This window comes from Callorhinchus milii, unplaced genomic scaffold, assembly GCF_018977255.1.
Source record: "Callorhinchus milii isolate IMCB2004 unplaced genomic scaffold, IMCB_Cmil_1.0 Scaffold5, whole genome shotgun sequence".
Classification (NCBI taxonomy): Eukaryota; Metazoa; Chordata; class Chondrichthyes; order Chimaeriformes; family Callorhinchidae; genus Callorhinchus; species Callorhinchus milii.
The window spans coordinates 1,348,387-1,360,710 of NW_024704746.1; the positions used below are offsets into that span (position 1 = coordinate 1,348,387).

The 12,324-nt window shown below is 43.1% G+C and overlaps 1 protein-coding gene across 1 annotated transcript; it reads left to right on the forward strand.

The window, feature by feature from the left end:
• Positions 1 to 1,945: 1,945 nt before the first annotated feature.
• On the forward strand, positions 1,946 to 8,764 carry LOC103185262 (T-cell acute lymphocytic leukemia protein 1 homolog). The gene is made up of 4 exons (XM_007903668.2): positions 1,946 to 2,065; positions 6,022 to 6,666; positions 7,408 to 7,487; positions 8,296 to 8,764. The coding sequence occupies exons 2-4, from the start codon at positions 6,116 to 6,118 to the stop codon at positions 8,751 to 8,753; spliced, it is 1,089 nt and encodes a 362-aa protein (XP_007901859.1). The 5' UTR covers positions 1,946 to 2,065; positions 6,022 to 6,115; the 3' UTR covers positions 8,754 to 8,764.
• Positions 8,765 to 12,324: the final 3,560 nt, after the last annotated feature.

Sequence of the window (12,324 nt, forward strand, 5' to 3'; positions counted from 1 at the left end):
TCCAATGTGTTTAAAACTGCAATATTCCCTCTTTTAGATGACAGCTGAAGACCTTCCTCTTCGACCGTGCTTCCCTGGCTTAGCGTCAGGCTCTGCTTTCCGATAAGCTGCCCTGTATGAAGGGCGCGGTATAAATGCAAGTTGTTGTTGTATGTGACCCCAAGTAAATTATCTGCCTGCCCCCCTCCCCATTTCCAAAATAAACAACCACAACAAAAGTACATTTTTATAGCATCTTTCGCATCGGGAGGACGTCCCAAGGCACTGGACGGACAGAGTTACAGACCCAAGCTGGGGGTCGGGGAGGGTGGAGGACAGGGGGAGGAAGTAGGGAGATCGAAGCGGAGAGTCTTGAGATGGGTCTTGAAGGAGGCAAGGGTGGGTGTGAGGCAGAGGGACTGTGGGATGGAGTTCCAGAGAACACTGCAATGTGTTAATTGTATCGTGGCTGAAGACTTGCTGTGTCTGGTGGGGGAAGGGGGGGTGGTTGGCGATCCAACGCCCCCCCCCCCCCCCCTCCACACCATTATTTTTCTCAACTGACATTCTGTGCAGACAACATGCACAGTATATACAGACTAGTCTGCAAACAAGAGGACAATACGCTGGTTTTAGGGTGTGGTCAGGTGCCCGTGGCAGTCAAAGGGTTAATAATATTGCTGGGCTGCCGTGTCAGGGAAGTGGTTACACTGGGAAAAAATAATGTTATTGATCAAGGCAATCTTACCAATAGCAGGTCACATCGGATCCTGCTTTAAGAGTTACAAATCCATTAACACAGATAACCTATTATGGAGAACATAAAGGCACTGTTTAGCAGCATTTTTTTTAAAAACTTACATTTTTAATAAAAGGGCGTGAATTCAACCCAGTAATTAAATTCCCAAGCCTTTCAAGTAAGACAGCCTTTAGCCTTTCTGTGGAAAATATGGCAACTTTAACGTTATACCCATATTCTTTGCGTTTTCCTCCATGAAAATTAACCTTTGGATTGTATTCAATTTGTATTTCTTACCATGTCGCCTGATTTGTTCGCCAGTGAACGACATTACTATGTGAGGCGACATAGAGGGACAGAAAAGATATCTTCACAACATGCGTGGCTGTTTTAAAATAGAAAATTACCGATAAGCTATTGTTTTTCGTTAAGATGCGACACAATGCTGTGTGTTTATTTTAGTGCTGGGAAAATGATCAGAGTCGGCGCATTGCATTCCTTTCTAGGATCATTTTGATAAGAGATTTGTTTTCTCTTTGGATCAATTTTTCCTCTTTCTCGCCAAAGCCCTCACAGCAGACTTGAAACAGTCATACACTGACTGTAGCGTCGCTGATGGCAAGTCGCCTGTCTAGGAAAATGTCTATACAGTATTTCTAAACTGGCGAGGAAGCGAGGGAAACTATTTTACTTAATGTCCTTCCTCAACCCAAGCTTTGTTTATCATATGAAAAAAAATCCTATGAATAGGAGAATAGCCCTGTGGTGCACATTTGAGCCGCTCATTAAATTTAATCAAGGGCTGAGTAGGTGTTTTCAATTTAATCAAAACATGGAATAGTTACCAGGAAAGGAAGGGGGAATATATATACACATATATATATATATATATAAATATAAATTACAATCCAACAAGGCAGGGCTAGATGCATTTTACAATTCTGCATGGCTTTGAAGGGGACACACACACACACACACAGAAAAAATCTATATCGGGTTTTTTTATGCCTTGCATTCCAAAGTTATTCCTATGCATATCCATGCAATATTTTTCCGCTTTCCCTCGATAAAATTGCCAAATAATAATGATTCATTTCATAAATAATGGCCTGGCTGTCTTATCTGGGAAGGGCGGCGAATACTGCTTCCTTATCTCTCCTGGACACATTGCTGGAGTGTTCCGTTCCCCATACTAAATAGGAAATCCAACGTGATGTCAAATCCACACCACTCTCTAAGGCACACAAAAAAAAGCTGCCAAAAAACTTATAACTGCACAAAGACTCTCTCTCCGGCCATGGAGGGGGGTGAAAATGGCTGCAAACATTTTGCTAATAAAAAACAACGGTGAGTATATGTCTAAATTATCAACTCTTTGAGGGGGTGGATGTTTTGTGCTATGTGGATGAAATTCCCCCTTTATTATTGTACAATTTCAAATGCGGGATTTTAATAAGCTTTGAACGATGGCAATATATATATTTTTTAAAAAAACACATTGAAGCATTGATTATATCTATATATTTTTTAAAAAGTTCGATTTATTTTTAATACAAAAAAACCCTCGGCGAGATCAACAAGAACACGATGGGAAGGGTTTCCACCGAATTTTGTAACGATTCCCCATGTCGAGCGGTGTCTTTTGTTTAAATACAAATAAAATTGTAAAATTTTGCTTTTGATGTGTTCGCGCGTGTAATAAATCGCCTGATGATATTTTGAATTGATTTGAGAAAGAGAGGATTATTTTTTTTTCGGTCTCCTCCTTTGGAAAATAACAGTAAACGACACACACATATACAGACACACACACAAAAGGACGGTGGTACTTTGAATGATATCAGGATCCAATAGTTTCGTTTTCTCTTTTCTTAATTGCCATTTTGCGCATTTCAAGAAATTTGCGGATGGGGGGGAAGGGGGAAAGGGAACGAGGGAATAACCTCAATAACAATCAACGAAGGGGGAGAAAATCACCGAACGTTTGCTCTTCCAACGAAAAATAGCGACGTGCGTTAAAACTGATCTCAGAGCCCTTTTGATGAACATTAACCTATTATTTACGCTCAAATTCACTCAGGATTCTCCAAAGCACTCTCCAGCCAGAGCTCTACATGGGCTGGGGCGCAGCTATGATGGGGATTTGTATCACCGGGTATTAATTTAGAAATTAAAACCCCACACCGTTTCACAATATGTCGATTTAAAGGCAATTTTCCCTTTTGGAAAAAAAGCTGCATTGTCGTGAAAGTCACCCATATTTGAGTGGGAACATCAGCCATTGGGAACATGGATGGCCATTGTTGACAGGGAGGCAGACTGTCGGGTGGCATTGCAGGAGACCAGAGAAAAATACATTTTCAGCTAAAAGTTAGATTTTTTTTTACAAGTTTCCGTGTGTTGTGATGTATCGGTAGAGTCGTGGGAAGTGTCCTTTTGAGTACAGTTAAACGGCACGTTTTTTTTATTCGTCCCCATTGTGTTTGATTTGTTTGTTTAGTCCCAGGCCCTGTTAAAGACTTTGACTTGCATAAATATACATACAGGCAGCGGCTCCCGCCTGTTTATGGGAACGAACGTATAAAGGGAGCGAGCGATGGGTACACATACACACGGTGTCTATTTTAACAGGAATTGGCAGAGGGAACGTCGCATTTGAACGTGTGTGTGTGTGAGAGAGTGAGTGAGTAAGTGAGTCAGTGTGTGTGCGTGTTTGTGTTGGGGGGGGAATCAAGAAATTAGGACATTTGTGCTATTTAGATACAAAAAAATGAATTTATTACATAATTTGAATAAAATAAGGAAATTATTAATTGTAATATGAATGAATGCGGGAAAGAGAGAGAGGCGGGGGGGGGGGGGGGGGGTGATATTTTAATTTGCACAGGTTATACCTTTTAGATAGACTCCGTGGATAACACCAAAAGCGAATTATAGCTAAATAGTTTAGTGATTTTTTTTCTGAAACAGTCTGATATTTTGTACTGTTAAAAAAGATACAGCTATGGGTTAGAAACTGAATCGTGTCCCCCCGCCCTCTTTTTAAACCTGGTTTCTGAGTTCCCTACAGAATTCACTGAAAATATTACAGTGTGTGTGGGTGGAGTGTTTAAACCCGGATCTTTAATTGATCAACTGTTTTAAGTATCTCGGTTGATTTTCCGTACACTGCAGAATACTTAATCCATCCAACAGCCTATTTTTTCTCCACTCCACAAACACACACAGGGAAACACACACACACACAGGGACACACACACACACACACACACAGGGAAACACACACACACACAGGGACACACACACACACACAGGGAAACACACAAACACACACACACACAGGGACACACACACACACACACAGGGACACACACACACACACACACACAGGGAAACACACACACACACAGGGACACACACACACACACAGGGAAACACACAAACACACACACACACAGGGACACACACACACACACACAGGGAAAACACACACACACACAGGGAAACACACACACACAGGGAAACACACACACACAGAAACACACACACACAGGGAGATACACACACAAGGGACACACACACACACAGGGAAACACACACACAGGGACACACACACACAGGGAAACACACACACAGGGACACACACACACACAGGGAAACACACACACAGGGACACACACACACAGGGACACACACAGGCAAACACACACACAGGGACACACACACAGGGAAACACACACACAGGGACACACACACACATAGGGAAACACACACACAGGGATACATACACACAAGGAAACACACACACAGGGATACACACACACACAGGGAAACACACACACACAGGGACACACACAAACAGGGAAACACACACATACAGGGAAACACACACACAGGGAAACACACACAGGGACACACACACACACACACACACACAGGGACACACACACACACAGGGAAACACACACAGGGACACACACAGGGAAACACACACACAGGGAAACACACACACGGGGAAACACACACACACACACAGGGAAACACACACACAGGGAAACACACACACAGGGACACACACACAGGGAAATACACACACAGGGAAACACACACATGGAAACACACACACAGGGAAACACACACACAGGGACACACACACATGGAAACACACACACACACACACAGGGACACACAGGGAGACAGAGCCTCACATGCAGATGTTGGATTGCGTGTGTGACCCTCAGTGTAATGAGATAATTCCGATTTCTCAGTGAGTTTGAGTGCGGTAACTGGAAGCTGTGGCAATACATTACTAAACCCTTTCTCACTTCAGTTGAAATTGCTGGGAAGATATACAGGAGGACAGATATTTTTAGAGATGTTACAAGTATTGACGAGTGTTGTGGTGACTGAACAGCGGATAGAGATGTCCCAGCAATAGTCATGCTTTAAACAACGGCTATACATGTAATAAAAGGGTGACCAAAAAGTCGTGATACCATTACAACATCTAATAAGGCTTAACGGAATGAAGAAATAAAGTAATTATTATTAAAATAAATGGCATTACGATTTGTTGGTCACCCTGTATATATATATTATATAATAATAATCCTTGCATTTATCTGTATTTTAAGGGTATATATAGGGATATAGATATAATTTAACAATGACTATATATTCATTGAAGGTTGTTTTATTAAAATAAATATGCAATTACGATGCAAGGATTTGATGCTGGATTGACAATCGACTTATATAGAAGTTATTGGCTTTCAACATTTTAATCGCGATTTTGTTTTGCACACATCAAAAAAAAGGTTATTTTTTCCCCGAATTTCACAGTCGGCGACAGACAAAGACAACAACGCACAATAAATCTGGTTGGCATTTAAATGGCAAACTTTGAATTACATTTCTCTTCAAAGTCATCGAGTGATATTGGGTTAGGTGTTTAACATTAAAATAGGCGTTTAATTCGATGACTATTTTTTGCTTCTTGCCAGGGCACAAGGTCTTAAGTGTGTTAAAACATTCTTTGTTTGTAATCTGGGTGGCTTTTAAAATTCTGTAACGGCATTCGTTCATGTAACATAAATTATTGAAAGCGGTGCCGAATTTAAAATGAGATCAGATGTCATACATTTCTCTATATAATTTAGTCAATGTACATTTATTTGGTCGCCAAAGTCATGGGGAAACTATTCCCTTGTAATGTAAATCACCATCAGCTGCTGTGTGTAGTGTTTTGTGTATATATGTGTGTGTGTATGTGTGTATATATATAAATAGGATTTTATTTGCAGATGAGGTTACATCGGGCGCTCATACATTTGCGGAAATTTAACGAAAATTGTGCTGAAGCTACGAAAGGGGATTTTTGTTTGCGTTTGCGGAGGGATGATGGAAAAAGTCGGTTCGGATGTTGACGGAAGTGGTGCCGGAGACCTGAACCCTGGCCCCAAAGCTTCTCCCAAACGGCCGGGGGATTGCGACTGTGAGGATGCGGATAACACGACCCAAACAGCCGCGGTGGCGGTGGTGGCGGCGGTGGCGGTGGTGGCGGCGGCCTGTGAGCAGCAGCTCAGCCAAAGGCGAGAGGGACCGAGTGCGCCACAGCCACAGCCACAGCCACAGCCACAGAGACCTGCGTCAAGTGATGGGGTTCCCATGGAAACGCGACACAACTCCCCCGACCCCTCGTCGGAAGTACCAGTCATCAACCTGCACACGCAGAGAGCGGCTCTGCCTATAAATCAGACTGATGGCAAAGACGCTTTCACTCAGTCAGTCCCCACCACCGAGCTGTCCAGACCTCCGCTGCCCCTCGCCCTGCACACTCAGCTGAGCGACAATCGGATGGTCCAGTTAACCGCAGCCCACCTCCCTCTCCCCGCCGCCAGAGCGATGCTGTACAACAGCACTGCCCAGTACCAGACACTCTTGAACAGGTCAGTTTCGTTTGCATGGATTTCTGTTAGGAAATTATACTTCGGGATGCAGTTCAGTAGATTTAGTTCGGGGGGGACATGACCTGTGCCATGGGACTGACTGACTGTGTGCCAGGATGGTGGGTCTTGGTCTAATTTCTTGTGGCAAATTCTTATTTTCTTATTCATGAAATTTACTGACATTTAATGGTTGCCTTTCATTGGGGGGGATTGGGGAGAGGAGGAAACCTCTTTTTTTCTTCACGTCTCCATCTTATTTCTCCATCCCAATTATGCATTGTGGTTTTCAGTTAGGGTTTAACCCCCTCCACCCCCCCAATATTCGGGGGTATGCAAAGATTATCATGTGCCTGAAAGTAAGATAAATCAGAAATATATGTGCATCCAACGAGAGACTGACCAGCTGCTTATCTCTCTCAGAGTTGGCGTGGCATCATTCACTCGGTGGATTCGAGAGGTGGGATGGCTATTTATGACCCAGAGTGGATTGTGAAGGGGGCACTCATTCCTGTTTCTTAGAATAACTGTAGGTTGAGAAACAGTTTGCGCCATAAGTCGCTGTGCTATTTTGGACTGGTGAATACACACATCACCGATTGGCAAGGGTTTGGGAAAGGGCGCCGACATCAATCAAGACATACACACATACATTAGTAAATAACAAATACAGAAATAAATAAATGCTGTGGCAGATTTCACGATTGCTATTACAACAAAAATGTCCTTTTCTTGTGACTTCAGTGATCCAGAACCCTTCAACATGTTCCCCAACATCAGGGTGAAGCGAAGGCCGACTCCCTACGAAATGGAAATCTCTAGTGGTATGCACAGCTCGACTGGGATATCGCAGCACAACTGCCCGCGTCTCTCTCTCTCTCTCTCACACACACACATCATTTACGGTGCAATGCAACGGTCTGAATTTTGCAACTATCCGAACACAAAACCATCTGTATATATATATAGATATATAGCTCAAGGCATGTGTGTGTGTGAGACAGAGAGAGGAAAGACACTCACGCACACACGTGGGTGAAGTTGGGATAACATGCGCTCCGCTCCATTCATTCATTCATGGTTCAGATACAGAATTTTTGTAAAACATTTTTGGGCAATTTTTTTTTGCATCGAATTGAGAGATTAACTGCTCGCGTCTATTTAGGCGCACGATTTGCAAATGGTTCAGGCGGGTGTGTCTGTGTGCTGGCGTTTGCAAATCGCTAGAAATGCAAAAAAACAACCCCCAAAAACATGCAAAACGCAAGAATTACGCAACAACCGGCATTCACGCAGCGCTCCTCACGCAGGGCAGCGCCCCAGAGCGCTTGGTGTGTGTGTGTACAGTATTATATTTGGATTCATTCTATTATATGTATTATATATATATATACATATATTGTGCAGCATAAGGGTTTGATTCCGTTGCAAACTCGGATCTGAACATGACGCACAGCGCTGGAGGTCAGGGCTGGACTATTCGCTCATCATTCGCTGTCTCTTAACATGCGTTGCGCTCACTGGGGGAGGGGGGGGGGGTTGTGGGGTGCGGGGTCGATGTAATCGAGCGGCGTTTGGATTTGGGGGTGTAATAACCTCCCCCCCCCCCCCCACCCCCGGTTTATTTTGCAGGTCCGGTGTCGCAGCCCAAAGTGGTGAGAAGGATCTTCACCAACAGCCGAGAGCGGTGGCGGCAGCAGAACGTGAACGGCGCCTTTGCGGAACTGCGCAAACTGATCCCGACCCATCCCCCCGACAAGAAGCTCAGCAAGAACGAGATCCTGCGCCTGGCCATGAAGTACATCAACTTCCTCGCCAAACTGCTGAGCGACCAGGAGGAGCAGGACGGTGACCAGGGCGCCAGGGCTCCGCAGGGCCAGGGGGCGGGGGGGGCCGGCACCAGACTGGCCAGGGAGGACCTGCACACCGGGTCCCCGGACTCCAGCTGCGGCAGCTGTTTCGATGGGACGGGAAGTCCTGGGAGTTTAAGCGAAGAGCAGGAACAGCTGGAGTCACGACACGACCACCAGCATCACCGCCATCAGCACCCCATCCTTCCTCCAGATGTGAATGTGAATGGCCAGCGGTGATAGGACCACAGAGCGAGAGGGGGAGGGGGGGGGGGGGGGAGGGGGAGGGGAGGGTGGGGGGGAGGGGGTAGAGAGGGGAGGGGGGGGATGAGACACTGCAGTTAGAAGCTACAACACTGACTCTCTCTGACTTTTCTCGGATCTCAATGCGCCTCTTTATTTTAATTGCCATCTTAGCTATAAATAATGATAATAATACTACTAACGAGGCGCGTGCATTCGACACAGCGCCTGGTCAGGTCTTCGAGACGTCTGAAATACACCGTCAAGTGAATCGACTGTGTATTTTGCGGGCGGAACGCTGCAGCCAAATGGGCACAGCGGCGTCCCACACACAGCCGTGGCTGAAGTGACCAAATTATTATTATTATTATTTTTGTTGTATTTATAAAGTGGAAACCGCTTTAGCCGGTCAAAACAGCCAGTCCCGACGTGTCCGGCTTAAGCGGCTCCCACACACACACACACACGTGCGCACGCATATATATATTGCATTTAACTGTTTCATTTCCAGGTACACGTCCATCTACGCTTCTCTCTTTGCCTCACACCCATCCTCTCACCCACAACAGACTGTGACTGGTTTTATTATCATTGCCTCTCCTTTAAAGAATGAGTCATTCCGTTTCGTTTTTGTTTCAAACAGTTTTTTTTCTCTCCAAAAAATAAAAGAGAAAAGGTACATTGTAAATATTGTACAAGATTCTTTCTGCCTTCCTTCCAAGCTTTGAGCTGCCGTGAACGAAAGGAAAAAAAAGGTGTCAATACAAAGGAGACTCTCACTCACGGCTTAGGTTGGAATAAGAGTATTTTCATTGATCTCGATTCCAATACCCGCCCTCTCCCTTCGCTCTCCCTCTTCAACTGTGTGATCACACGAGTGGAATAGTAGTGTAATTTGTAGCAAATCAATGGATGAGTGTAGGGCAAGGTACTTTTCTTGATATACAGTATTTATATATGGATTTCCCGCAAGGGCTAACCATCTTCAAACAGTAAGAGACTAGGCTCAATTGGCCAAATCAGCAGAGAAATTACACTTGACTTCTTAATTGATATGGGGATGAAAACGCACCATTACATACAGATGTGCAAAGTTACGAAATGGCACCTTTTTCACCTCTCTCTAACCCGGAGAGAGAGTGGGGATGAAAGGGGAAGTGGTTAGTTAGACCCTTTGAGATTTAAATTTCCAAACAGAAATATTTTGTACATTAACAAAGGCTGTGTGTAAAGAGCAGGACACTGTCTGCATATGACAAGTATGAAACAATTGTTAAGCACACGACTGTTTTTGAAAGTCCTGGTTTTCTATAATCTTCTGGATCAATAATCATAATTTATTCCACACACTTGATAAATTCAGATTTTTGGGGAACAAAAAGCGCAGGCAATTTTTATGGGTAAAATTTGTGACATTTTCTTTCCACAGAGTATTGGGAACTCGGCAAAAACCACAACAGCAGACTCTTGTATTTAATAATAAAATGGACAATGTGTATTGTTTACTTAAGTGCAAAAAAATGGTACACTCTTAATTTCCCCATGTTTGCTCCCGCCTGCTAACAGTCTATGTATTTGTGAATATCATAATATATAACCCACACTGCACTTTCAATACATTTTGTATGTGATTGTTTCTTTTTCTTTTTCTGCATTTGCAGAAACCTTGGGTAACGAAAAAAAATGAAACCTGTTTTGACTTTCAGAGAGAAAATAACTCCTTATACAATGTACATTTCTGACAAAATGACTCTAAATGGATATCCTTTTAAGCCTGGTTAATAGGCTGGCAAAGTTTTGTGTGCAGTATGTATATCGCGTATTGTTGTAAAATATATGCAATGTTATATTACGAAGAATTTACTTTTAATAAAATTGTATACATAAACCGATACATAAACTGCCCATCTCATTAAACCTGACATGAGTCGCTAAACTGGGTGCTGCTAAAAGGTTGAATGAATACTGATGATGATTGAGCCTGTTTCAAGTGTTGGGGTTAAATTATAATTTTGCTTTTGGGAATTGGATCGTTGGATTGTTCTGGATTATATGTGAAACAGATACTGTCTATTACCCTGTGTGTACCAGACTGCCTTTCTGCCCCCACCCTTTGGAACTCCATCCCACTGTCCCTTCGCCTCACCCCCTTCCTTACCTTCTATAAGGCCTTTCTCAATAACCCTCCTCTTCGACCGTATCTTTGGTCACCCTCCTACTCCTTACTCTCCCTGACCTCCCCCCAGCTCGTGTTCAAATCCCTGAATGTCCAGTGCCTTGGGACGTCCTCCTGACATGAAAGACACTATACAAATATAATTTGTTGTTGTGGTATACTGGGTTAGTTGAAGCTTGTGTTCATGCTGGTACACGTTGAATCTTGTTATATCCAGTATGTGAATAGATAAGTACTTCATGGTTAGTGTATCAGATAATGTGCATTTTGTTATCCTGTACTATGCAACATACTGGTGCAAATCTGTGCATCACGTATTGCAAATTGTAAGGACTATGCTTATTTATTGGAATGCATGGAAATGCAGTGTATAGGATGATATGCACAGTGCTTGGGAACACATATATATAAATAACAATAATAATCCTTGCTTTTGATATAGCGCCTTATCACATCTTCGAGACATCTCAAAGCGCTTCACAGAATATACTATGAATATATTTTGCGGCAAAACACGGCAGCCAATTGCACACAGCAGTGTCCCACAAACCGTCGTGGACTGAAGTCACCAATTCATTATTGTTATTTTTTTGAAGGGATTATTACCCCCAGAAAAGTGATCTGCCAATCAACTAACAACCGTGTAAAACCTCATATGAAACCAACGACAAATATACCCCCAGATATCAATCAAGAAATGGACTAGAAATGCAGTTGTGACTTCATTGGGGGCAGGAGCACTCGCTAGATAAACATCATCTGAATATGGGTATCAGGATTTTAATAATAATAATAATTCTTGCATTTGATATAGCGCCTTATCACGTTTTTGAGACATCGTAAAGCGCTTCACAGAAAACAACAATAAAATGAAATTAACTATTTTATGGGCGAAATGTATAATAGTTATTCAAAGTGGCGAGACAGATATTTAGCACATCTAAATGCTAAGAACAAGGCAGGACTTGGCACCAGAACTAATTTTCTTCATACAGCGATTGGGAGAAATATATTTCAAATTGGCTAGGTGTTATGGAAAGGGTGAGACAGGGTAATATAGCTGATGCCATCCAATCCCCATTGGCAGTAGATTTATGTGGTTTATATGCAGTTGTAAAGGTCTGTCTAAATCCACAGCCTGTTCATTGCTAATACATACAGCCTCCTTGTTTTCAGGTGTAATTAAACACGTTTGGGGCCACGTGATCTCAATTGGCTGCCACGTTTATGCCCACAAAATATACAGTCACTACACTTTATAGTGAGCCGCTTTATAAGGTCTTGAAAATGTGATAAGGCACTGTATCACATGCAAGGATCCCTCTTATTATAACAATTGAAATGATTCACTCCATTGGCCCGCAAATTAATAACAATAATCCTTGCATTTGA

Bases quoted from the DNA above. Each gene is read 5' to 3' on its own strand.
- LOC103185262 (XM_007903668.2), top strand. From the start codon at position 6,116: ATGATGGAAAAAGTCGGTTCGGATGTTGACGGAAGTGGTGCCGGAGAC. The intron at 6,667-7,407 runs GTCAGTTTCGTT...TTGTGACTTCAG, and splicing joins TACCAGACACTCTTGAACAG to TGATCCAGAACCCTTCAACA. The intron at 7,488-8,295 runs GTATGCACAGCT...TTTATTTTGCAG, and splicing joins CGAAATGGAAATCTCTAGTG to GTCCGGTGTCGCAGCCCAAA.